Genomic DNA, 25,753 nt, shown 5'->3' on the forward strand with positions numbered 1-25,753 from the left:
ACCAAAATCAGGCATTCTCTGAAATTCAGCCACTCGCCTAGACATGGCAGAAGATTGCACCTGTATGGCTCTGGTCTCCGGACCATGTCCAGACCACGTGAGGACAGCCCTTGTTGTAAAGTGTTTCTCCAAGTCCTAGTGGCCTCCCAACCTGCTCCTGAACAAGGAAAAGGAGTAGAATTAGGAATGAAAAGAAACAGCAGAGACCTAAGCTATCCAGATAAACAAAACCGAAACCTAGCCAGAAATAAAGGCCTGGAGGGATCAGGCACTCTGGAAATGCCTCCTGCTACAAAACTGTTATTTACTTTGGCACTAGGGCGAAAGACACATAGAGGAAGTCATCTTCAACTAGACTTAAGCTCTTTAGGACCAAAGCCTTGGTCAGAAACCACAGCTCTGCTCTTCTGGCTCAGCAGTGCTCCTGGCAGTTGACTCTTGGAGGCGACGCAAGACCTTGTGCTTCCCTGGAGAAGTCCTTTCTGTAAAGTCTGCATCACCCTCTGCTATTGCTTTGAGCATAAGACCTAGGAATGAGCCTTAAACATGCAAAACAGAGAAATGTCAACACCACAAAGGCCTCTGCAAGGATTCCTTCGTCTATATTGATATTTAAGTGTTTGAACATATCTGGAGTCCCCTTTTGACTAAGAGTGTAGTTTGTGGTAATGATTTAGGTATGGTTGAAAAACGCCTTTAAGAAATACGCAAAATAGGTAATGTTTTCTTTGGAATCTATTCTTCAACCTTCCCAGTCGCTGATCTCCTAAGGGTTTCCTCTGAAGGGGGAGGTTGCATTCCTTTGATCATTTCTCATGATGCACAGGTCCCTTGATGAGGAGAGGGGCCTCTCCTGACGCATGCAAATGGCATTAGAGTCCCCTTTCTAGGTTTGCAGAGTGACATAAAGAGTATAAAACAGCTGGGGGTGGGAGAGAAAGTGAGGCAAAAGCAGCAGAGAACAAAGGTGTGCTGCAGTCTGGTAAGCCAGCGATCCAGACCTTGTATCCATACCCAGTACTGTTTCAGCTTTAAATCCCACAGAACTAGTGCTGCATGGACAGGAACTGTCCTTGATCTGTTTATGTCTGTTCTTTCTTAATTTATTTGTGGCTTCTTTATAGCTAGCTGTTCTTGTGCCAAAACTGGCTTTTAGCTAAAATCATCCTTTTTCCTTCTTGCCATTTTTGCAGTATACATATAGAGAGCAAATGCTTTCCCTCTCAGCCTTTGGTTTGACCAAAATCCTACAAATTTTCCTTTCCTCATAAAACAAGCTTTCCGGTCCTCTGAAGGCCCTGGCAGCCCTCTCTGCACCTGCTCCAGTTTCATTTATGTTTCCTAAAACCAGAACTGCACATACCACTACAGATGAGAGGGATTTGTGTGGTTCATTAATGAGCAGGGGTGGATTTTCACCTGCATTTGCAGAGACTGAGGTTGATGCTCCAAGAGATGTTTTCCTTTCCTGGGAGTAAGAATAGTAGAGCTGTGATTTTGAAATCTTGCAATCCATTCACAAACATTGCCCAGCTGAGCTCTGCAAGAGCCATTTTTACCTGGAGCTGACATACATTATTCTCTCCCGGGGTGATACTGAGTAATATGCATTTAGCTTTGCATTTCTAAGTGATTAATTGTGCTATATATTTTGATAGCAAGGAAAAAGGGGCGGGAGAGAAAACAAATGTTATTGTAGGTCTTCTCAGGGCTCATCTGTAATCATGGTATTATAAAAAACAAAATGTAAGTCCACTGTTTGGATTCTCTTTCTTGTAAATACTGAATAATTTAAGTCTTTTCCCATTTATGCCTTGTATCTGTGTGATCTATGAGCCTGAGGCTTCCCTGGGTAGCTATAATGCAGCAATGAAAAGTCCAGCACAAGCCAACCAAAGGGCACATTTGCATATAGATTGAAACATGAATCGTTGGGAGCCATTCATTAGCTGCAGTGCTCCAGACATTTGGCATTTGAACAGCTCTCTGCATCCAATCCTTTCCATCAAATTTATGGGACAACTAAAGTGCTGGGGTAGCTGTGCGCAGAAAATGAAGCTGCAGGCTAGGGAGATGTTCTTGCAGTGCTATGGCTGTGGAATATAAATTGCACTATCTCAAATAAAGGTACAGCGAGCAATCTCAGCCCTGGTGTGGAGATATCCTGCCTCTTCGAGAGCCTGGCTGTAACACGCTTATTCCTGCATTTTGATATCTTAGAGAAGCCCGCAGAATCAATCTTCCCAGAAGAATATTTACTATAAACCTTATTCTACTTGATCTCAAGAGAGTGAGAGCTTGGAGTTTGAGCTCTTATATCAGTGGGTGGGTTTAGTTTTGCTTTTTTAAGGGACAGTAGCAGAATACCCAGCCAACGGRACCTTATGTTTGAGGGTATATGAAACTTCAGAGCACCCAATAACAAAATTTRTCTTGAATTAATCTTGGGACCTTAGCTTTCCCYAGGGAAAATCCACATCCCTAGGGACAGCTYTTGCAAAGCAGCTCRTGTTTCGTCTTGTCTTGCTTTACGGTATCTTCTCTGTGTCTGTCAGACCCCTCAGGGACATCACTGAACTTGCTCAGACCTGAAGTCTGGAGCAAGAAGAGAGAAACTGAGACCCCTAACCTGCCTCTTTCTTTTCCTAAACCATCCAGTCATCATGACCTGACTCTGAAGAAATCTCGCTCTTTGTGTAAGCTTTCTGTAATGGAAAAGCCTGTGTTGAATCTTGACTATCCGGTGRCCTCGGTGCACCCGCAGGTGCCGTGGGATGGGCTGGCACAGAGCCTGGGGCTGCTGGCCAATTTGGTTAGTCCTTCATGGAGGTGGAGTACAGGGAAAGGAGGCAGGTCAGAAGATCTGAGCTATGTTCACCTCCCACACCTTATCCCACTGCCAGGGATCAACGTGAGGGTTTATTTCTCTTTTTTCTCRCTCCAGCCCATAAGGATCTGATACCTGTTCATACTGGGAATAAGCATCTTTATCCCAGCTGTRCAAACAGCTGAAGCGAAGGGGGTCCCGTGTTCGTCCCATCTCCGCACACCCACCTTCCTCCTTCTGCCCARCGCCCCCCTCCCAGATGTTGATACAGCTGTGGGCCGGACTAAGCTGTGCATAAGATCACCAGAATAATTTGGCTTAAAAGTAATTTTTAAAACCCTGAACTTTTTTTTTTTATATATACTTACTGCCGTTATTTTTAACTCAGATCAGATCTCACCTGGGATGTAGGAACTGGCAATTGGAGGGCTCTGRGGAGAGGGTAGATGTTTAAGCTGACACAGCAGCCATATGAAATGTTTGCCACACAACAGCTTTAGAAGCAGTGTGGGATCGTGCTTTCATGAACGGCTGCTTGGCAGGCAGGCAGCCCTCCTTATTTGAGGCAAGCTTCCTCTTCATCCAATTCCTATCACAAAATTTGGAAGCATTCAACAGCAGGGCATTAGAAAATAAATAAACCCTCAAAGTTTCRTGGGTTTGGGGTCAGAGACATGTCTGTGGAATGATCCTGATGTATACTAGTGAAAGATTTGGTCCTTACAGCGTAAAATTCATTTCTTTTCAAATAGCATCATCGTTTGYTAGCACAGCGTAGATTTGACAGCTGTTTTCCTAAAAAAACCTTAGTTTTGGCTTTCTTGCAGTCAGGTCCAAGAAGCTGTGCACAGCTCCTGGGGCCCAAGGGAAAGAAAGCAATAAAAGACCTTTTCAATAGCACAAGCAGAAAAATGGAATTTCTCTCTCACCAGAAAGTTGAGCACAATAAGTGTGTTTTCATTCTATGTTTAAATCATTCACATACTGAATTAGTATCCTACCTTTACATTTTCTGTGAAATGGAAGTTCTGAACAATCCATATGAATGAGCTACATTTTAAGTCAAAACATCAAAGTGAGTGTGGAAAATATGTGCTCCGACTTCAAATAAGTAAAATAATTTTATTGGAGTTAAAGGTTGACTTTGAAGTCAAAATTTTAATGAGAAACTCAAAACAAAACATTGCATTTCAGTCTTTTGCTAATCTCAAGTGTTTTTGTGAAAAGTTCTCTTTAGTCTATATGRTTTCCTGAGGCATTTTAGGTTTTGGTGAAATGACATTTTCTGAAGGAACATTTCCAGTAAGACTTTTGGAGGAGTGGATCTATTTTTCAGGGTTTTTTTATAAATGTAACCAAAACAGAGAGAGGATTTCATTGCTTGCTTGAAGACACATAAGGAGACTGTTCTGAAAAAATCTGTGTAAGAGCAGAGAAAATTTGATACCATGAGTGAAAAAGCCCAAGATATTCTGGCAAGCCGTCTGGCTCTTTAAATGCCTCTACTGGGACTTTCAACAGCAGGGAAATGAGATGTATAAATGTGGACTGGGACTTGGGAATTTGTATGCTGATATTTTTGCATTTCCATTTTGCCAGTCCTAGGTTCATTTGAAGACAGTGTTCTAGAGTTCAGTAGTACTGAAYAGCTCGTGACATCCCCAGGCACAGCCAGTAAAATGGGGTTGTGCRTTAGACTGTTGCGGTGGAAGGCAATTGCCTTTTCCCTGTTGATCACATATATATCTATTTGAATTTTGCAAACATGACAAGGTGATATGATGGATCAGCCTCTCCTCTCCTCTCTTTCCCAAATCACCCTCGSTACTCTCCACGCAAGGGAGGTGGCATTGGCGGGGGAATGCTGTCGCTCTCTTGCGCTGAGGAAAGGTCAGTCTTAAAAGTTTACGTGAATTTCATCCTCCATCAGACAACTTCATGGAAGTAAAAAGCTTCATGAGCTATAAATTATGAGGACTCCACTTCCAAACAGGAATTTCTTGAGCTATAGTGTGCTGGACACAAAATGGCTGTATTTGTTCAGATCCAGGGTCTACCCTGCCTGGTATTTTGTCTCCAAAACTGACCACTGGTGAACACTAAGGGATGAGTAAACATATAATTCCTCCCAATATCTTCCTATCCTTCAGCTAATTTCCTAGCCTCTAGCTATCAAATTTCAGATTTCCCAAGCCCGATGAGATTTCTTTGTTTGGTAGTCCCTAATGGATCTCCCTTCCAAGTACTGTCCAGCTTCCCCTTGAACCTATAAAAACTTCTTACATACCCAGGTCTACTATCCACTGTGTGAAGAACCGCCTTCATTTCTTTGTTCTGAACCTGTTTCCTACTAGCTTTTTTGATGACCCCTTGCTCTTGTACTGGAAGAGTATTTTGAAGTCATATCTCTACAGGTCTTGTCCAGTTCTTATACTCGGCCCTAGCTGTCCACAACTGGGCACGGGTGAAAACAGAATGCAACACTGGATGGACATTTCATGTGACTTAACCTTACACACCCATTTTTACACCCTTGTGTATGTGTCTGAGGCAATTTCACTTATGTCCCAAGAGTGTTGCTCCCTCCCCACTTTCACCAAGGAGCAGCTTCCTTCAGTCTTGTGCCCAGAGTCACTTGAGTGGAAACCAGGGGAAAAAGACACTGGCTTGTTCTGCATGCTGGAGAAGAAAGAACCAAATGCTGCTTGTCTTTAAGCCTGGGAAAAATGCCTATCTGGGGCAGAGCCTTGCCAGGGACTTGCACACCACAACTCAGAAGCCTTTTGTGCAGCCAGCGCGGATGCGATGTGAGCAATTTATGTGCCTCTCCTAACACCCAGCCAGCCATTTTATTGCCAGCACCATTGCTGGCAAATGACTCTTAAGGTCACATGCTGCATTTTCATGATCTGCAAATCACTTTGTAAAGGCATTTTACTGTCCCTCGACCCATAAAACTGCTAGATTCAAAGTTCGGCAGACAGGCAGCCCTTTCGTATTAAGTAGATACTGCAGCATTTGTGTCCGGTAAGGTGCAATGGAGGCATTAACCATATTTCTATACTGATTGTCTGTCTGCATGTTCCTTACGGAAATGTAGGCATAATGAATATCTTGATGTGATAAAGGTCGTGTAGCCTCAAAATTAAGGCTGTCTGGCAATTCCTGTGTTTCTCAAAACAAGTCTACAATGATGAATATTTTTTCACAGGAATTCATGTCCCTCTACATGCTGTAGATTTTTACATTAGCACCAATCAGCTGCCCCATTGTTGGACCAAGACCTCTCCCATGCTAGGTACCATGCAAATCCAAAATAAAACTGAAAGTTTTGTTCCTGGAGTGACATTTAACAAAATTCATTAGTAATGTAACTTTGTCACTATGAAGTAGATAAAATGTGAGACAGAATCCCTTTTTACCTAATGCAGACTATGCAGCATACCCAGAACGGACTGTCCATGCAATGAAACACCTATGAGGAAAATAAGGTCTCCATGCCAAGAATATAGGAATTGATTGCTACCCAAAACCATGTGGGGCTTGTTTCTTTTATGATTTTATTCTTCTAGCTAGTGGAGTTTGGGACCATGCCCATATGTACATCTAATCACTTTGGCTTCCATTTCTTGATAATCTCATGTCAAAAAAATAAGCTCGATGTGCTTTTTCAAGCTGTAGCTATTGTTTTGTTTTTAATGGCTTGTGATTATTTGGTAGGATTTGAATTTTGAACTAGATTTCTGGGTTTGTGCATGCAAAAAGGACTCATGTTCAGGGACTGGCTTCTCATCGCTCTCTGAAAAACAAGTCTTTTCAATGTGTCCCCAGTCAGATATAAACCATTAGTTGTAAACCAGTCCCAAGCTCAGAGGTCCAAGGCATCCACATTGCACCRCTGTACATGGCCTGGTCCAACATGGCAACCACCTTGGTAGGGTCTGCCAGCTGCAACTGTGATTTGAATAGTGACAATCATTCCTATCTCTGTCATCTTGCGCCAGCCTCAAAACTCCACTCTTTCTCTGTTCTCAACCTCTAGGTTAGGTTTCACTCAGCCAGACTCGCTGACTAGTTCCTTTATAAACCAGTTCCTTCAGACCCTTAATTAACCCAGTTGTTCTCTGAGTTCCCTACTTCCCATCAGAGCCTTTTTGTCCAGCTGTGATAGTGTGAAATTTGGGAGTAAAATGTACACCCTGCCATTCCTCATTCTGTTTCCTTTGGGGTACTATTAGTGTGAAAGTTTGATTAAAGTCCATGGAGAAATCTTCAGAAACCAGCCTCCTGCTGCATTTGGTAATTCCAAATGCTTACAGCAGATGGGGCTGGTATAGTACTGCAGGGAGACCATGGAGCAGCTCTACACGCTTGTCCATCTCTTCCCTAGGAGGAACACACCACCAGTAGCTGGGAAAGTTTTCCAAACAAGATAGGCAGAAGCTCTTGAATAGTCCAGGCAAGTGGCAGCAGTTACGACCCCTGCTCTGTTTTTCCATTTCAAAGGTGGCCTGCAGGAGTGTTCTCCAGACCTTGCACGGAGCCAACAGCAGAGTCTACAAATCCATGAAGCGGGCAATAAAATACGTATGGTCTTGTTGGATTTTAAAAAATGCCAGTAGGATTCTTTTTGTCACCTGATTCCCAATGACAAAAAAGTCCATGTGCTTCATATCCTCAAGATTTTCTTGAAGGCCGGGAGTGTCTTTTCTCCCTTTGGAAGAACACTATGCACTTCACGACATCTCTGCATCCTTGTGACCGGTGCCTACAGGACAAAAAMCAATATCAAGAGTTTTTTGTAATTTCAATGAAATTTTAAGATTACAATGCAAGCGTTGCCAACATGATTTCTTTTTTTTTTTTCTCCCCCATAACGCTTTCTCCTGCCTTTCATTCTCTCAGGAACTGGCTGTTCAGACACAACCCTTCGAGCAGTCCACTTCTCTCTTAAGCAGTCATATCACAAGCTCCCTCAAGATGCTATTGACTGAGCTTCCCCTATAACCCCTCACTCTCTTTAGTAACCAAGGCAACCCTCAGTGGGTAAGCAAAGGGATGTGTAAAAAGGGCAGTGCTGTTCAGATCCAGTGTGGCACTGAAGGAAAAGCAGCATTACTCTCCTTGCATTCAATATTTCCAAAGATAAGACACAMTATTTTAAATGGAAGGGCTTGTCTAGGCAGAACAGTGCCACTTTGGCTGATGCAGACCCTTAATACAGGTGCCTTTTTGTAGGGAAAACTTCATTTACACGAGTATAGATTATTCCTATATGGGAAAAGAATGCAGTGTACTAGGATAAGGCACTTCTTTACACTATATCTACATTTGTGTTATACAGGAATAGCTGTACAGGCTRCAGTAGTCCCACCTCTATTCAATACACAGGAACTAATTGCAAACTAGACTTCAGTGAGGTTGTAAAAAGACAGGGGGGAGAGAAGGAAGAGCCTGAAGCAAAGAAATAAAGGAGAAAGGMTCTTCCCAGAGCATGAAAGATGAAGCTAATCAACTGCCTCCATCAGCTGAAACTCTTGAAAGAGAATTTGACAGGTTGCATATGGAAAGAAAAAGAGATTTTTATTGCAGGTGGTAGAAAAATCCTGTTTTGTTTCCCCAGGAATAATATCARGTAAAACGAATGTGTGTGGTTGCTTTCTGGCTGCTTTGAACAATGTTTCTGAGGCAGGATGAAAAGCATCTCTTCAAATTTACATTTCTCTTTCTGATCCTTTTTTCCCCCTCAATGTCATATACTGGAGTTCAAATTGAGCCTGTTTTGTGAATCATGGTGATCTTGAAAAGGTTGCATGCCTCATAGGCATGTTGTTTGGAAAGACTTGATTACCTCCATGTATTATATAGTTCTGTATATCATGCTCATCAACTGCAACTCTTTTTTTTATGAATCAAATCAAACRGCTCCCTGACTTCACCAGAAGAATAAAGCTCATCTGTGAGAGAGGCAGGGCCACCCTGCAGCTGCGCTTGGTGATACCCCAGGAGCTACCTCTCACCGACGGCACTTCTGCTCCCCCCTCGCCAGCCTTTCCTTCTGCTGCTGTCCCCATTCCCCCAGGCTGATTGCCTGGTGAGCCAGTTCAGGAGTTAAACCAGCAAAACATCCTGCAAAAGCAGGTGAAAAGGTTGCTGCCAAGGTTAATTCCCTGAACCAGTTCACCATGAGCTCAACCCAAGAGCAAAGAAAGGGATGAGAGCACACAGCTTACCAGGATCCTTCCCAAATTGTGCTCAGAGAAGGAGATGGCATTCCCTTAGTCCTGTCTTCCTAAAGCTAAACACAGAGCAACATGCATTTAAAAAAGTGTCCCAAATCTGTTCTTCTATGTGGCTAAGGGCAAGGGGTTTCCACGCAGACTATTGCAAACTAGGGAGATCCTAGGTGCACCCTCAGTTAGCTGGGTGGAGGAGGGTGAGCATCACTGGTAAATTTAGAGTGGATGAGACAGGTCCCAGCGTAATACCAGGGCAACTTCTCTAGTCCTAGAACCTGAAGGAAATTACCTTGGCTTAACAGTACTAAATTACATACTACCAGCATAAAGAGTTCCCTCTCAGACCGTCAAGGAATATCTCCTGTTGATTCCTCCTGTTTTTATTTTTCTCCTCTCTGGTTTTCTGGATCCRCGTGTCTTATGATTGCTCTGTCATCTTCCTTTGGTTCTGTCTTTGGTTTTCATTTAGGACAGGTCCCAGCTGTGGGGCTAAAAAGATCAGTCTTCATTTCCTGTTCCACTTTGGAGTCTTATCAGATTTCTCAATCAAGTCCCAAGGAGTGGCCATCAGCTTTTTTTTTTTTTTTTTTTTTGAGACTTGATACGCAGTGCTCTGGCGCAGTGTTTGGGTTGGGTGAGCTTCGTTACACCGAGCTGAATTGCATCCCCTCAAACCTGATTGAACCCATCGTTTTTGCTCTTGGCCTCTGTGACTGTCCTGCAGCACTGAATGGGAAAATGCTGGGACTGATGCCATGTTTGTGGGTTGTTTTTCCCTCCTGTCAGTATCAAAGTTACAGGCTGAGCGAGCAGTGCATTGATTACTGAATTATTTAACGATCCCTCTTGCATCTCTGCCTTTGCTTCAGAAAGCCGTTGTGTGTAGCATGTTACCTTGGCTGACAGCTGGTGTCTGACGTGCTGCCAGAAATTGGGAAGAGACTCTTATTTACTTATGAAGCTGTAGCAACAAAATTATTTGGGACTCAGCTTCTATTAGATTTACTGATTATCAGTGTGAAGGTTTCTTGCACAAGGTTTGTTGTTGAATAGAAATTCAAGCTTCTTCTCCCTTCCCCACCCTCTGTTGATGCTGATGGCAGCTGCACAGCTAAAGAGGAGTGCAAAGAATAGAAATGAGCGGTCCTAGTTTTCCCCTGGGTTGCACAGAGTAGCCCCATCCTCAGAGGACAGCCATGTAATCAAGAGCTGAACCGGGTCAGACAGGTGATATCTAGAGGTGATGATATGTGTTTTTCACACAGCATAGACTTTACACCATCCAAAGGATTTAGGTAATTACTGGAATTCTGCCCTGATGTAATATGCTGTGATGCACCAGTATGTTTGGATTTCAGTCTGCTCTCCAGATGACATCGCAGTTTGGAAGTAGGGGGGATGTGTATGTTTGCACTTGTGTGTGTACTAAGAAGGTTGTACTTCAAGACAAGTGTTAAAAAAGTAAAGGACTTGGTTTGGATTGAGCTCTCCAGAGACTTGAGTATGTGATTGTGCCCATTTCCCAAAAAGCTGCATAAATCAGTTGTTTTACTTCGATTATCAGATGTATGGTCCACAGATCACATTTGGACCATCCGGTGTATAGACAGCCTTCGCAGCCAACTTCGATTCTGCAGGATATCATCTTTCCTCTTTCAGAAAAATAAGTTTCTTAGAGCTGCAGAGAGTAATCTGTGCAGCATTGCTACCCTGAGTCTGCAGACAGCTTCAGACAACCAGATTTTCCCTCTCCTTTAGCAATTTACCAGAATATCAGTCCTTATGGTATTTCAGCATCCACATTAGGGGTAAGAGCCACTTTACCTAGTTTTAGACACCTGTGCTGGGTAGACTTGTACTTCCAAACTACCCCCTTCACACAATCCTTAGGGTTTGAACATAGGCCAGTATCATCTGACCCCATTTAAATACCTACTTTAGGTTGAGGTGACCTGCACCTTAGAAGTGTCTCTTTCTCTCCCTAGGCTGCAGCAGAGGTCTGGGTAGCTTGCTCAGAGGTGGACACCTGCACTTGGTTACGTGAGTCCCACCTGACCTGTTTCACTGAATAGCTCAGCTCTTCAGCTGGAGTTGCAAAATAAGAATATGCCTGGGAAAACAGTCTCAAGAACACTTCATCAACTAGGACAGTCCCTGATGCAGCCACCTTTGGGACTGAAAAACAGGTTGAGGCAAAGAAACGGAAGCATTCATTAAACTAGGTGGCTCAGCTGCTGTGGGGGTGGTACCTGCATGTGGTATTTCCCTTATTTTTCCAGCAGTGAGTTCCACACTTAGCGGACTGGGACTTGATGGGAGGTCAGGTCTCAGCAGTGTAGACAAACCTATAGCATGTGTCGCTGCGGTTCCTTAGGATAAGCACTTACATCTTATCATGTGTGTGCACAACATGTGTCACAGCAAGGCCCAGCACGGATCTCAGCTGTGTCTGCTGCTGCAGGGATGCAATAAATCAGCAGATCAGGGTCCAGCATGGCTCTTCGGTCTCATGCTTCTATCTCTGCAGTGAAGAGTCTAATGTTACCCCAGGGAGCTGTAATCTAAACCGGATGGCATTGCTGCCTGGCTGCCAGCCAGCTAAAGGTTTGTTTTCCTTCATTGTGTTCCTTCCCTTATTGTCCAAAGTGTATTTTGTTATTTCCCGCTTTAGGTGTAGCGCGTTCTCTTAGAGAAAGCATGCAGGGCGGACAGGAGGTTTAATGCTGTTGGTCTGCCCCTTGGTGCACTCAGCAGGGAGGCTGGTTTCCAGCTGGGTCATCCCTTCGGTGGGATGGGATTTCCTGTTTCCAGGAGGCAGCATGCACAGGCCGTTCAGACAGACAGCGCTGTGCAAATGCAAGTGCCTCCGGCTGAGACACGTGACACGGTCTGACAAGTCCCCGGTAAACCTCCTGCTGCCAGAGAAGCGACACAAAGAATACACAGTGGAAATGTGTGGAATTACAGACCTTCAGCAGCCCAAGCTTCAGGGAAAAGATAAGTCCTATTACACTCATGTAATAGGACTACAGAGAGACTGGATTCAGCCTCCTGGGCTCCCTTCTGTACTTTGCTCCAAGCATAACCTTGGGCAAATCGTTTCACTCCTCTGCTCCTCGGTTTAGCCTTCAGCAGCACACAGAGATACACGACCTCAGAAATACGTTACAGGGCATAGCTGAGCAGTGGTCATACTGCGTGCTCCAGTGCAAAGTGGGACAGATACACGGGCTGCTCCTTCATGGTTCTGCCGCTCCTAGGCTGCTCCAGTTACAGCAGCACGGTAGGGAGGCAGTGTGTGTCCCCAAGCAAACAGCATCAGTACGGCCCAGCTGTTTGAAAACTTAAATCTAAAGAACCCATCCAATGGGTACCTTTTATATACATTTAGTCGGTCCCTCTTTCCACATACATCCTCTCATTAATTATTAGCTGTGGTTGGGCATCTATCTTGTACTTTCTAGATAAGTGGATATGACATCATTTATGGCACTGTGTGCTCAGGTCATGCTGGAGCTAGACATCTTCCTTGACAGTGTTATATTTTGTCTGCATCTCCTTCTTCAGACATCACTATTGCATCTCCTGTAGCCTTTTGTTTGCTCCTTTGATGGACTGTAGGCATCCTGCTCATTAATTTCTTACCCAGCTTCTTATCTGTGAGACTCAAGCTCTTCGTCACTTCACCTGTACAGCTACAGGAATTAGATACCTTATTTTTCAGGCCTTCATAACATGGCTTTATCCTACAAAGTTATTAATTTATAAACTGGTCATTGTGCAAGGATCTGCTCACTGTTGTCTCTGCTCTTCACTGAGGAGCAGAAGCATCTCAGTCTGAGTTTGATGTACCTGTCATCTACAGTTGTCCTTGGCGACTCTGTCAAATCAAGGGGATCTATAAAACCTTATTTCCTCTGCAAAGCTTTCCACCAGAAATATGTCTTCTGCATCAAAACCATGTGGAATCAAGGCATCAGTGTAATTTTGCATAAGAACAGTGATAAATGAGACTAGCATGGAAAGGCTGGCACTTGCTGCTATATCATTACATAGTCCAGTGCTGCTCTGGTCTGTACTAATGAGGCTTAGTTAGATTCAAAATTTCCATGGAAGAGACTGGGCCCCAGAATCCAGGCCCAGCTAGAATTATTTAGTGGCCTTAACTCTCTAAATGAACAGAGTAGCTTTTCCTAGAAGAAAATGAGAAAGCTTGAGTGTGTCTAAGGACAGGAAAAAGCACATCTGAGGTCACTGTAAAGTGCATTGCTCCCCTCATGACAGGTGCTCTTCTGGTTGGGCCTACAGTCCTCTTATCTCTGTGGTCCTCACGTTCAGCCCGTTTTGGTCCCTAGCCCAGGCACTCCTTTCCCATATAGGCACAGAGGCTGTGCTACTCCGAACACTTTCCACTCAATTATTTAAAATTCAGTTGCTATGGAACTGCTCAAGGCGATCAGTTTAAAGAAAATGCAGATGGCCTCTGGTTTTGAGTTCCCGTTGTTCTTTGGTTAATTTGGTATGTGAAGGTATTAGGTTAATTAAATGCCATGTGTTGCATAGGGACTGACTGCATTTGTGGATTAATAAGTACCCGAGTGTGTTCCGTGCTGAAAGTCCTCAAGCTGGCAGCCAGTTGTTTCACTAAGAAAGGAAGATAAAGGAGAGAAGTCATAGGGAAATGAAGAGGTTTCCTGTTAATCCTGCAGTCATTTTTCCAGAACCAGTGGTTGCAGTGTCCTTCAGACCTCCGACCGAGTATCACCCCTTACTGGAGAGACCGGAAGAATTTAAGTGAAGAGAAGCAAAGTCATTCAGTTGATTTTGAGACTTCAGCAGCACCCAGTCATATGAGGCACTCATGCTAGCTGGTCAGCAGAGGACCATGGCTGGTGGGCAGAAATTTTTCTGCTAGAAGATCTTTGCCAAAAGCCATACTGTGGATTAAGTCAGAGGGTGTCTTGCAATCAACAGGCATGGTTACACTGGTGGTCTAAAGCAAACTGGCCACAGCTCTCTGGCATTCATGTGGAATACATATAGCAAGCAGAGAGAGGGCCAAATACTACTGTAAGATTTTGGAAATGCTGAAGAGGAAAAAAGTCGTCATCATGCAGCCATGCCCTGAGGTGGTGGAAGATCAGGAGAGAGACCAGGGCAAATGGACACTACTCCGCAATGTCAGTCAAGCCCTGAAGCCCACGACTCTTTTAGCGGTAAGATAGGGGGTCCCAAGCTCCAAGTGTGGCTGGTGGCTTTCAAACTAATTTGAAATCTGTCTCACTGTTTGATGGGATCCCTGTACTGCTTGTGCCAGCTTCTCTCACCTTCCTTTTGGGCCTTTGCAACTCCCCGAGTGCTGTACCTTCCCTGTGGTGCAATGTTCTTGTTCTTTGCACTTGGAAGTTCCTCCTAAAGCTCCTCTTCATGAATTGTGTTGATCTGTATATGTATATCATGTTGTTCCCTCTTCCTGCATCTCTGCTGAGTTGTCAGTGCCCTTAGGCTGTGAGGTCCTGAGGACAGGGTCTGCCCCAGAGCATTTGGAAGGACTCTAGCACCTAGTGCCTGCTTTGAGGAGGAAGAATTGGACCATTTAGATACTGTAAAGAGATCAGCAGTATTTCTATTTCTCTGGTGCTCTGTCATGTGTCTGGGAAAATAAACAGCATCAGTCCAGGCATGAGGTAGTTCATGCAACTTATCAGGCTGTTCACTGGAGCAGGTAAATGCATGAATCACACCGATATGCCCTGAAATTTGTGATATGTTTGCTACTTCTTGGGACTTTCCAAAGGTCATTGCACCAGCAGAAGGAGTGTAACTGACTTCCATGGATTTTGTATCAAACCTGTTAAAGATGGGGAAGGAAACAGGTCGACAGTCTGAACGAGTGAAGTCATTTTTTTAACCCTCCGGGCCTTTCTGAGCTTACCAGCTTAGTCCATCCCATCAGACTTGCTTTTTTCACCAGTATTAAGAACTGCATTGTGATGTGTTTAGAAAGAGCATTTTGAGGAGACTAGCACCCTGTACATTAGGTAGGCAAAGCACAGAAGTTGTCTTAGTGGTAATGCAGTATCAATTTAATTTGCTGATAGTCAACTACCTTTTTCTCTCAGTTGTGTGGTAAACAGAACAGGCTATGAAGCAGGTGGCTTTCGCAACTATTCAAAAACAGATATAAAGCCACAGCTTTACAATCATAGGATTTTTTGTTCTAGAACAATTTTTACACAATTGCTGAAGTGTCAGAAGGGCTCTGCTGAGCAAGGACTGAGATCCCCATCTCTTCTTTCTTTGAGACCTTGATCAAGTTACCTACCCACTCTGTGCATAAATTTGTTCAGCTATGCGGTGAGGATAGTAGTGCTGAATACGCTAAAATGCTTTCAGAGTCTTGGATCAAAGGAGCTAAGGAATAAATATTAATATAAGTGGATTTATAATGTATCTGTGCAATACTACATTCACTTTTTACCAAGTTATTGGAAGTGAGGCTAAGGCAGTTAGTGAGCCAAAGGTCCAAATGTTATTTTTGTTCATGAACTGGGTGAAGACATTTAGAACATGACCATCTGAGGAAAAGAAAACTCATACTAAAACTGGATCGTCAGCTCCATGTAAGCCGCATGATTTTGTTGATATCCTAGGTGAAACATAGCAATCAGCTGCCGATGATGGAGTCTACCACAAAATGGCTGGGGACTCCTCCTGTGTAGTGTTTCTCCATGAATCGGTCCCTGGGTATAGCTTTACATACCTGTGTCATTCACAGGTTAGTTCCTCTTTCTAGTCCTGCTGACTGGGAAGATACAGGTTTGACCATGTTTTATATTGCTTGGATACTAAAGAAATGGCTCCTGGATATCTTCAATTCCCATTACCCAGAGCGGAGTTGAAGGTTGTTCATCAGCCCATAACGTCTACTGTATTGGATCCAACCAAATCTCTAAGTACTTTGTCCACAGAATTGGTCAACGGTAGATGCTTAGGGAAGATGGTCTATCAGAGCATGTACAGAGTCATCCTTCCTATTGCTTGCTTTCCCTTCTCCCAGCAGTTTTTCAGGATTTCCAAAAGCAGATATTGCATTTGGATCATGCTTAATAGGTACGAGTGGAGCCTCCAGGAATGTGTGCATTAGGTGTGGCTCCGAGTTCCACAACATTAAACTGAGATGCGTGAAAAAACACGTTATTTTGTTTGTTGCAAACTTGCCTGACAGTAATTTAATTGAGTGACTCCCAGTCAGCACCTCTTCACATTACAATTAGCTGCAGGAAATAATTCCATCTTATTTCAAAGAGCACAGGTCCTGCTCAGGAGTTTGGTTTTGGGTGATTTTTGTTTTTGGTTTGTTTTGAGGAAAGCAATTTCTTAAAAAGCCTGTGTGCATTGGAGTAATTTAATATCCACAAAACTCATCAGTAGATTGTTCCTACACAGCAGGATTGATAGAGGCCTACAGGATTGCCAGTGACATGGAGTGAGAGGATAGGGGTCAACTGCTCACTGCGTCTTCCAAAACAAAAACAAAGAGGGCTCAAATCAAAGAGGTGACAAGTTCAAAATACACTAAAGGACACAGTTTTTCATGCTATCTATAGTTTAACTCTGCCTTCAGGATTATGAATGCCAGAAGTTTGCACAGCTTCAGAAGGAGACCGGACGCACAGTAGAAAAATTCTACTGAGAAGTATTAAATGTAAAAAGCCCATATACAAATTGCTGTAGTTGGGAGACCATCCTGTGAGGGTATCTCTACCTATCTGGTACGTTCTTAACCCTTCTCTAGACATCCCCATTTTGCCATCCCAGAGAGCTTGGAATGTATATTCCATAGTGATTATCTGCAAGGAAAAGGGTGCAGGCCTCCATACAAAGATTTCCAGAGTTCCAACCGTTTCCTAAGCATCATTTTCTAGTCTTGCCCACTCCATGGAGGAAAACCTCTAGCCGTATGGGTTTTTCTGCCTGTATCACTGCTCTGTAACCTCCTTGCCAGATGCAGTCTGTGACCAGCAACCACTCATGAGGTCAGGAAATGGAGAGGCAAGGCTCTGCCACATGCAAAAATTCATGGGTACAAAATTCAGCATCTAATATCCCAAGAGGTGCTAAGCCTTCTTCTGCAGCCGTGATGTAACTGTTCTCTTTTTGGTCCAGGGGGATTATGTGTGGATGGACCTCAAAACCGGTCGGGAATTCGATGTCCCCATTGGAGCAGTGGTTAAACTGTGTGACTCTGGACAGATCCAGGTTGTCGACGATGAAGGCAACGTACGTACAAAGGGTTGTGATTGCTTATCAGCTCTGTGACTGTTGCATGCACAGGCCCCAGGTAGGATTAAAAGCATGACCTCAGGTGCTATTCAAAAGCAAAACCGGACTCAAATCTCTTTAAAGTCAATGGGATTCTCTCCATTAATACCAGTGAGTGTTGGAACTGAGCCAGAGCTTCAGAGAAGTCCCAGCTCCGAACAAAATTCCTGCCAGACAAGATGCAGGGTAAGCAAACAAAAAGGAACAGGTCACAAAGGCCAGGACGGAACAATCTACAACACCAAGTAGAGAGATCATAACGATCCAACTCAAGCCCAGTTAATGGATCTAATTTTGCCCTTTTCCAATGTTCCCCAAACTCTGAGTAAGGAAAGGTGCTCATGTGAGAGGGTCATGATGCTCTGACTTTATCACTGACTTTTTGTATGCCCTTGTATCAAATGTGCCTCAGTTTCCCATCTGTAAAAGATAAGGTAATAATGTGTCCCTACTTTCTTGATTGTGCTGGGAGTGAAATGGTAAGAAGCTTCTTCAATATAATGAGGACACAGGTCTCCAAAGTGCTTTAGAAAGTGCTTTGAGTAAACTAACTTTCAGCAGCTGTTCCTCTGCTGTATCCAGCCCCTTCTGAGCCCTTACCTTCACATGGCGTGTCTAAACACTGGTTCTCTTTCATTTTCCTGTCTCTACTTCTGTACGGCAATGGCTATTTTAGAGGAACATCTATCTCACAGGCAGATAACTGAATGCTCTCATTCCCTTCTGGGATGGTAGAAAGAGACTTTGGTACAGCAGTGTCCTCATGTCCAGTTTGCAATGGCTTTTGAAACCCTTCAGAAGCGATCAGTATAAATGACACTCTGCCTGTATATGTGTAATGTTGTTGCCCCTGTGCATCCCTCCCTCCTTTTTTAAATCATGTTTTTTTCTACTCAAAAGTACTATGTGGCAGAGAGTTAACCAGTGATGTGGAAATGTAGTTGTGTGAAATGAAAAACAAACCTGCTATTTGTTAAAAAGCTCTCCTGGCATGCTGGATCTCCATTCTGGATTACGTCCCTGCCAGGATGGCTCGTGTCTCATGTCTCTTGCTGCTCCCATGATCCAAAAGATGTTTTCTTTCTTCCACCATGACTCTTCCAAATTAGCCACTGTCATGCCCCAGGAATACAAGCTGTAGCTAATGCTCTCTCAGGCTTTTCTTTCATCTGATCCTTCTGGCTGGGGTGGACTGTTCCTGTCGCTTGTCTCAGTGGTATCAAGTTTGACTTGTCTTTCTCTACCTCCACCTCTCTTCCCAGGAGCACTGGATTTCCCCGCAGAATGCCACCCACATCAAACCCATGCATCCGACCTCCATCCATGGAGTGGAGGATATGATCCGCCTGGGGGACCTGAACGAGGCAGGAATCCTCAGGAACCTGCTGATACGCTACCGGGAGCACCTCATCTATGTGAGTGTCCACCCCCTTGCCTCTTACTACACCCCACACTCCCCTTAGCTCCGAGGAGCACATGTCAGGGACCATGTGGGGAATCCCTAGATTCAGCTGAGCACCTGGGTTTCTACCTTCAGCTGGACCCATGCAGAGAAGGGCTTTTGCACTGTTATGTTGTCCTCCTTTAGAGAACACTGCAGAGTTTATGGCTACCCCAGTGAAAGCTGAAGACCCCATGACTTAAATAAAGTCCCTGCCACCTGCCTGTGTAGTCCTTCTGGAAGTTTTCTGGATACGCAGTAAGTTTTTGTGCACCCAGGAAGAAGGTCAACCCAGGCCATGCACATGCTGTAGTAGTACTAAAGCAAAAGCCTTTGGAGACTAGAAGCTGTATGTGGTCTTTCCACCTTCACCCCTGTGGAGGAAGGATAAGGAGGCACATGTATGAAATAACCTGGTACAATTAAGTCAGTAACTCCCAGAACAGTTCTGAAGTATCTGCCATGTGTGTTCATAACCTGTTGGCTCTGGGTTGCCTGGGATCCTGACAGCTGATACTTGAGGACAGTATCCTTCTAGGTCAGCTCAGGAATGTTATGATGTCCAGTGCACCCAGTAGACCAGCTTTGCCATCCCAACCAGAAATCCAGAAATCAAGTGTGTCAATGGGAGTCAGCCAGAACTGTAGCTCTATTCTGTGATAGTACTGCAGGGCTACAGCCCCAGTGGTACAAGAGTTAGCATTCAAGGCATCTGGACTGGTTTTATTAGCATGCTTTCTACATACAGGGATGTCAGATACACATCCTTGGGGCAGAAGTGAGGAATGTGCGTATGTTTGCCACTAGCTAATAGGCTCAAACAGCCTGTGCAAATATGGAAGATTTTCATATTGCTGGGAAGCTCTCAAACCATACGTCTTTCTGGTACTCAGATGAGAGCCTGCTGGGCACTTGAAGACCTTTTCGGTGCAACCTGGAGATCTAATCTTAAAAGGGCTTCAAATATTACTAGATATTCAAGCCAGAAGGGATTGCAGTACAGTCTGACCTCCCAGATAGCATAAGCTAGCAGACCATATCCAGGTTTTCATATACTAAGTCTGCTTGTTCTGCTTGATGTCCAGTGAATTTTGAAAGGACAATCTCAGATTAGAGATGGGCAATGGTAAAGAATGCACCACTCTGTTACAGAGGCTGTTCAAATGGTTGAACCCCCTGACTCAATAGGAGATATTCCTTATTTCAGAGGTGGGTTATTATTCTAGAAGAGGACATGGCTGCTAAAAAAGACTTCCTCTAAGCCCACCAAAGAATAGAGATCCTCAAATTCATCTCTCTTAATCTCACTGAGGCCCTTTATTTGGCGTGCATGATGCCTAGATCCCCTGTATTGTCCATGTAGAGAAAAAGGCACGTCCAGAAAATAATTCAAATCTTAGGTGGAATTAATCACTCCCTGGAGCACTCTTTAGGGAGCATCAGCCATTTACAATGATAAACTAGCAAAAGTTAGAAGGGTCAAATTCACACTTGAGGTGGTGTCACCATGTGTACAGAGTACCCATGGTGGTCACCAGAGATCCCAATACAGCCAACAGAGCCAAAACTGCTTTTCAGCTGTCCAGACCTTGGTGCGTGTAGGACAAGGTGAATTGCTTTAGAGCTGGCTAGGGCTCAGATATCATAGAAGAATCTAGTTTGGAAGGGACCTCTGGAGGTTCAACCCCTGGCTCAGATCATGTCCAGCTTCAAAGTTAGATACTCATGGGGCTAACTAAATTCAGGCAACCCTAATGCCATCCAAGAAGTGCAGAGAGCCAATGATTTGCAGCTGATTGATTGACTCATTCAGGGAACATATTTATTTCCCCTTTTTCTCTYGTTTGTGGGCACCCTGCAGTGGTACCAAGGGGATTCCCACAGCTCCCTCTTGCTCTGCAGAAAGGTTGAGAGCAGGTTGGGTATTTAGCCAGTGGCGTTCATGTGTCTCTCCTGGGGGTCCCTATGTCATCAGGCATGTACCTGTTGCCTCACTGAGTGTACAGAGGTCTTCAGATAAGATTTCAGGTGTGCAATATCAAATTTCCCATGAATAAAAGCACCTCCTTTACAAAAGCTCATGTCTCTGAGCTCCCTCACTAAGCTATTCACAGGCATCCTGGGAGATTAGGAGCATGAATGGCTACTGGACAGAAAGTTGTTTGGCAGCGTCATACTAATAAAGGCTAATGCAAAGGGCAGCTGCTAACCTGGAGGTGAGCGTGGGCAGTGATTTGGGTTGGAGTGACTCAGTAACCATGTGGTTTCTTTGATGATTCTTTGGGTTTGATGGTGACATAGCCAGGTGTCCTGTGTAGCTGTTGCGTAAGGGATGGCCACTCACCCTGATCCAATTGGGAGTGACTGGTCACTCCACCAGCTTTCACACCACCAGATGAGCACTGCCTGGAGTTTGTTCATCTGGTGTTAGACCAGATCCAGACCTTAGGATTCACACCCCTTTGGTTTCCTGGGCCTGCAGAATATTTATCTGTTATCTTTGCAGCCCATCACCCACGTGCATCCAACATGCCCATCCCTTCTGTGTGATCCCCGCTGCTATGCCAAGGCATTGGCTGGGAGCATGCTAGTGGCAAAGAGCGCACTAACAATTCAGCAGTGCAGGTGATTGTGTGACAGCCCTCAAGCCCCTCTCTTGGCCCTACTTCTGCACAGATTTGGCCCAAGCTAGATTCACAATTGCCTTAGACACCTTGTGTAGACAATAGAGAAAGAGAGGCACTTCCAAGGACCTCTTTTTTTCACCTAACGTAGCAGATGGTTCCTTACCAGATTCCCTTGTTAAAATCCACTCTTTGGGCACATCCGACTCTTTATTGCAAGCTGCTTGCATTTGCATCACAGAAGTTCCAGATTACTGTGCCTTGGTTTTTCCACACCACTAGCAGCTTTGGAGTGCCACCCCATGATCCTGGGCACCACAGAGTACTTAGTGCAATCTCAAAATCAAAATGATGTTCCCAAAGCAGAATGCATAGCTTGACACAAACCCCTGCATGTGTTACTGGAGGCTCAAGAACCCAATCTTAGATCTCATCTTTTAAGAGTGGTGGAACTAGAGGGAGTAGATTTGTGCCCAGGGGAGTAAATATTGATGTCCGTTTTGCAAAGCCAAGGTACCAGGTTGATGTCTTGTGGGCAGGATTAACCAGTCCCCTGAGGTGTTTCTTTTTTTCCTAGGGTTTAATTTGCTTTCTCTTAGACATGGTGATGCTCATTGTGACTTTACCTTCACTGTTTGGAAGGATTTCTGAGTCTGCTGAGGGATGACTCTTCCAATGGGACTTCAGTCCCTCATTTCTTCATCTCCTTAGCTTTGTGGAGGGTGTAATTCTGCTCTAATAAAATATAATTTTCCTTTTTCTCCTCCCTTACATTTTACACCTAAGACAAATTGTGGCGGGAGGGTAAGTATGACTCTTTGAGCTGTCATTTACAATCACTGTCATGCCTTCTACTGGATCACTTATTTCTGTTAATCATTGTGACATTCTCATTTAATTTGCACCACCATTGCTGCTGCTTCACAAATGCATTGAGAGCATCATCTCCTTCACTGCAGAGCTTGGCCCTTATAATAAAGCCATGGCATCTTCCCAGAGTTGGAAAGTCCCCAGCTTGTGAATGTGATGTTGGATGGCTAAAGCTATAAGCACTTTTCAGTAATGACCTCTGCTTGGAGGAAAGAAATTTCTGCAACAAAATGAGAAAAACTTCAGCAGAGGCTCATTTCCCATGGTTTGGCTTGCATGCACTGAGAGAAAACCAGGCTGAACAGCATGGGCATTTGGTAGGGAGTCTGGACTCCTGAGCAGGGTTAAATGTGTTTATCTGGAGATGAATGTAGTGCCTGCTGCTCACTAAGGGCTGACAAAATGCAGGGGAGTTTGGTAGAGCTCTAACCCCATAAAAATCCAGATGAAGTCAGCCACGGAGTTCTGTGTAGTGAGGGAAGCAGGTTCAGAAAGGATTTGTTCAGGGCTAATTAGTATATACATCATGCAGGCAGTAATGAATGAGATGTATTTCTGATGTAAGTGGTCAGCTATGGCAGAACCCCTGCCTATCCATAAAGCTTTATTTTCCCAAAGCAGAAGGACTTTGCTCTCACCCAGCAATAGAAATCAGAGAATACTTCCTTGGAGGTGCTCTTTGGCCCCTCATCAGCAAAGTGGCCAAAGTTTTTCATGCCATCAGCAGCTAAAGTTGGGCAAACGGTGGGTATTTATCAACTAGGAATGACCTACAAAAACAAGCAATAGCACAAGAGTTTCTGCTGACAAAGTCCATCAGAGATCACAAGGGAAGGGTCAGTGAGAGCATCCAGAAAGCATTCCTGCAACTAATGGTTAACTCCTTTAAAAGGCTCGCTGGCTATATTCAGGGCAGGGCAGAGAAATGTGGCTGAAACACAGGGTTCTCGGAGATCTCTGCAAAGAGGAAGTCAAAAGAGAGAGGAGGTTCAAGGAAGACTATTAGAAATGTCCCTAAAATTAGTCTGGCAATAACTTCTGAAGCAGCAAGAAATCTTCCTAGTGTCTTACCCTGGACGGGAAGGGGACTCAGGGGTTACTGGGGATGTTGGTGACATAATCCCGTTCAGAAATTGAGCTCACTCCTTCTCTGAGCACTGAACTTGCCTGCTCCGTCCCTGTGGAAGGCTGCACTAGGACTTCACTGCTCCCCTACTTCAATACTTTCTTCTAACATCCAGCCTATGTTATTTCGCAGCCAATTTCTGCCTTCTGGGATTTGTGACAACCTTGTCCTTGAGCTTAAAGACCCTTTTGGCTTTCCTGGTACGTAACTTGCACAATTACAGGGAGAACTGCAGTATCCTCTCTCAGTCGTCACTGTAAATTTAAACCCCACCTAGAATTGAGCAGAAAGTTGTTCTCTGGTGTTGGCCAGAGTCAGGTCCCAGAGGGTTTTCAGCATCCCCACCACAGGACACAATTGCCACCTACTGGCTGCCTTTCAGGAAGCCTGAGCAGGTGGGAAATTTTGCATGGGCAGTGGAGACTGAACTATCATCTCACCCCACTAAGGCCTTTTCTCTCACAACCAAGGGATACGAGCCTTGGACAGGAGAAACTTGACCTGGGGCTGCCAGCTCATGTCTCCACATGTCCCGTTCTCCTCCTCCCAGTACCACAGATAGTTATTTTGCTGCCTTCAGAAAGGCAGCAAAACCACTCAGATTTGCTTTATTCGTCAGCCAGTTTGCAATCTGCAGCCAGCAGAGCATGGAGAGATTTTTCTCCATGGTTCACAAGCATCCTTGCCTGTGCCACTTTGCTCCCTTGTGCTGAAGGCCTGCTTTTGGTTTTAAGCCATGCAGTTATAAAGCTGTAAGATTTATTTTTATGTTGACCTTTTTTTTTCCTGGAAAGAATATTTGCAGGAATGGAAACAGTTTCATAGCTGGTTCCACCAGGAAATAAAAGTGGGATTCATTTCGCATAACTTGCCAAAAGTTGCCAAAAGTTAACCTAAACAAGCTTTAAAAAACTAAACCTGGATCCCTTTGTAGTCATGGAGTGAAGTAGCAGCTTCTGTCTCGCGCCACTCGCTTAGCCCAGTTGACTCACTTACTCAAGACACTAGCTTTCAGACAGCAGAAGTTGGGGAAGGAAGTCCTTACTTTCATCTTGAGATTGGGAGTAGCCAAGCCTCCTAGCCCTCAGAGCTACCTCTAAGTGGGATGACAAGGTTTTTATTTCTTGTCAAACTTCTTTGCTGAGGGTTTTAAGAGAAATGCTTCCTGGAAGTGCAGAAACGAAAGAGCAAGGCACCCCGACGTTTTTTGCTGTCCAAGGCCAAGGACAGGCTCTGTTCCTCTGAGGGCCACAGAGTTTTCCATTGTCAGGAAATGTGTTTGTTAACAGAAATGTACCAATTGGCCAGTAATTTACCTTGGTACTTGCTACCATATGAAGGTTGTTCTCTGCCTGCCCACGGTGGCTGAAAGGGCTTTTCACATCCTCTTCTCCCTGTGTATGTTTTATCTGCTGTTACTCACCTTCACCTTTGCCTTCAGATGTGCAACTGGGTTGCAGCCAATTGCTGTGACTAGTTTCACAAGAGGGTCTCTGGTTGCCATGGGTGAGGAAGAAGTACTGTTCACAGGGTTGTCCAGAGGCTTCATGTACCTATATTTATACCTTCCAAGGACAGCAAGGAGAGTACAGAGCAGGCACCTGCCTACAATGCTGCCTGCCAGCTCTCCTGGGGAATGAGAGTCCTTCCTCTAGCTAAAGCACTCTTTCATGACACTTTTTTAATTTGATAAGCTGACCTTTGCATGCATATGATGGACCATAGGCTCCTTGTGTCCTCCTCCACACCCCTATGGCCACTGGGTTTAGCTACATAAAAGACGTTATGCCTGGGGAGTAAAGGAGCAGATGTCTAACACCTCTGCACAGCTCCAGACACCTACACAGTTGGATGGACAAAATGCCATTTCAAAAATGACTCAGAAATAGCCAAGAAGTGATATGTCAGGATTGCATGGGCCATGTCTATGTCCACAAGACAGGGTTTAAATTGCAGCTAGGAAAGATTAAGTTAGATAGAGATGGTAGTGAAGAAGAATGGATTGCAGGAGGGTTTTTAAAACGTGGGCTGGTGTGGGTTTTTAAAAACATGTTAGGTAGACATCTGTCAGGAATGGTATAGATCCAGCTGGTCCTGCTTTTAGAGAGAGCAATGATCTCCAGGTCCCTTTCATCTCTGGTGCATATGTGCTGGCTCTGGAGATATTTCTGCAAAGATGGGCTCGACTTCAAACTCTGAATCTGAGCTGAGGAGCACCTGAAATACGGATTAAGGCTTGAACCTATGTTGTGTGTGAGTGTGGCTGAGTACAAACTAATTTAGATAGTTTGAGACTTCTGC

At 44.4% G+C, this 25,753-nt stretch overlaps 1 protein-coding gene across 1 annotated transcript in view; it reads left to right on the forward strand.

Annotated features, from left to right (window-relative positions):
• Positions 1-14,150: 14,150 nt before the first annotated feature.
• Positions 14,151-25,753, forward strand: part of MYO7A (myosin VIIA) — a 70,823-nt gene continuing 59,220 nt past the window's right edge. The window contains exons 1-4 of the mRNA XM_026078159.1: positions 14,151-14,282; positions 17,236-17,349; positions 18,654-18,806; positions 22,243-22,260. Coding sequence (XP_025933944.1) covers positions 14,151-14,282; positions 17,236-17,349; positions 18,654-18,806; positions 22,243-22,260 — 417 coding nt within the window. The remainder of the gene's footprint in view (positions 14,283-17,235; positions 17,350-18,653; positions 18,807-22,242; positions 22,261-25,753) is intronic.

The sequence above is a fragment of the Apteryx rowi genome, unplaced genomic scaffold (genome assembly GCF_003343035.1).
Source record: "Apteryx rowi isolate R43461 unplaced genomic scaffold, aptRow1 scaffold_471, whole genome shotgun sequence".
NCBI classification, from domain to species: domain Eukaryota; kingdom Metazoa; phylum Chordata; class Aves; order Apterygiformes; family Apterygidae; genus Apteryx; species Apteryx rowi.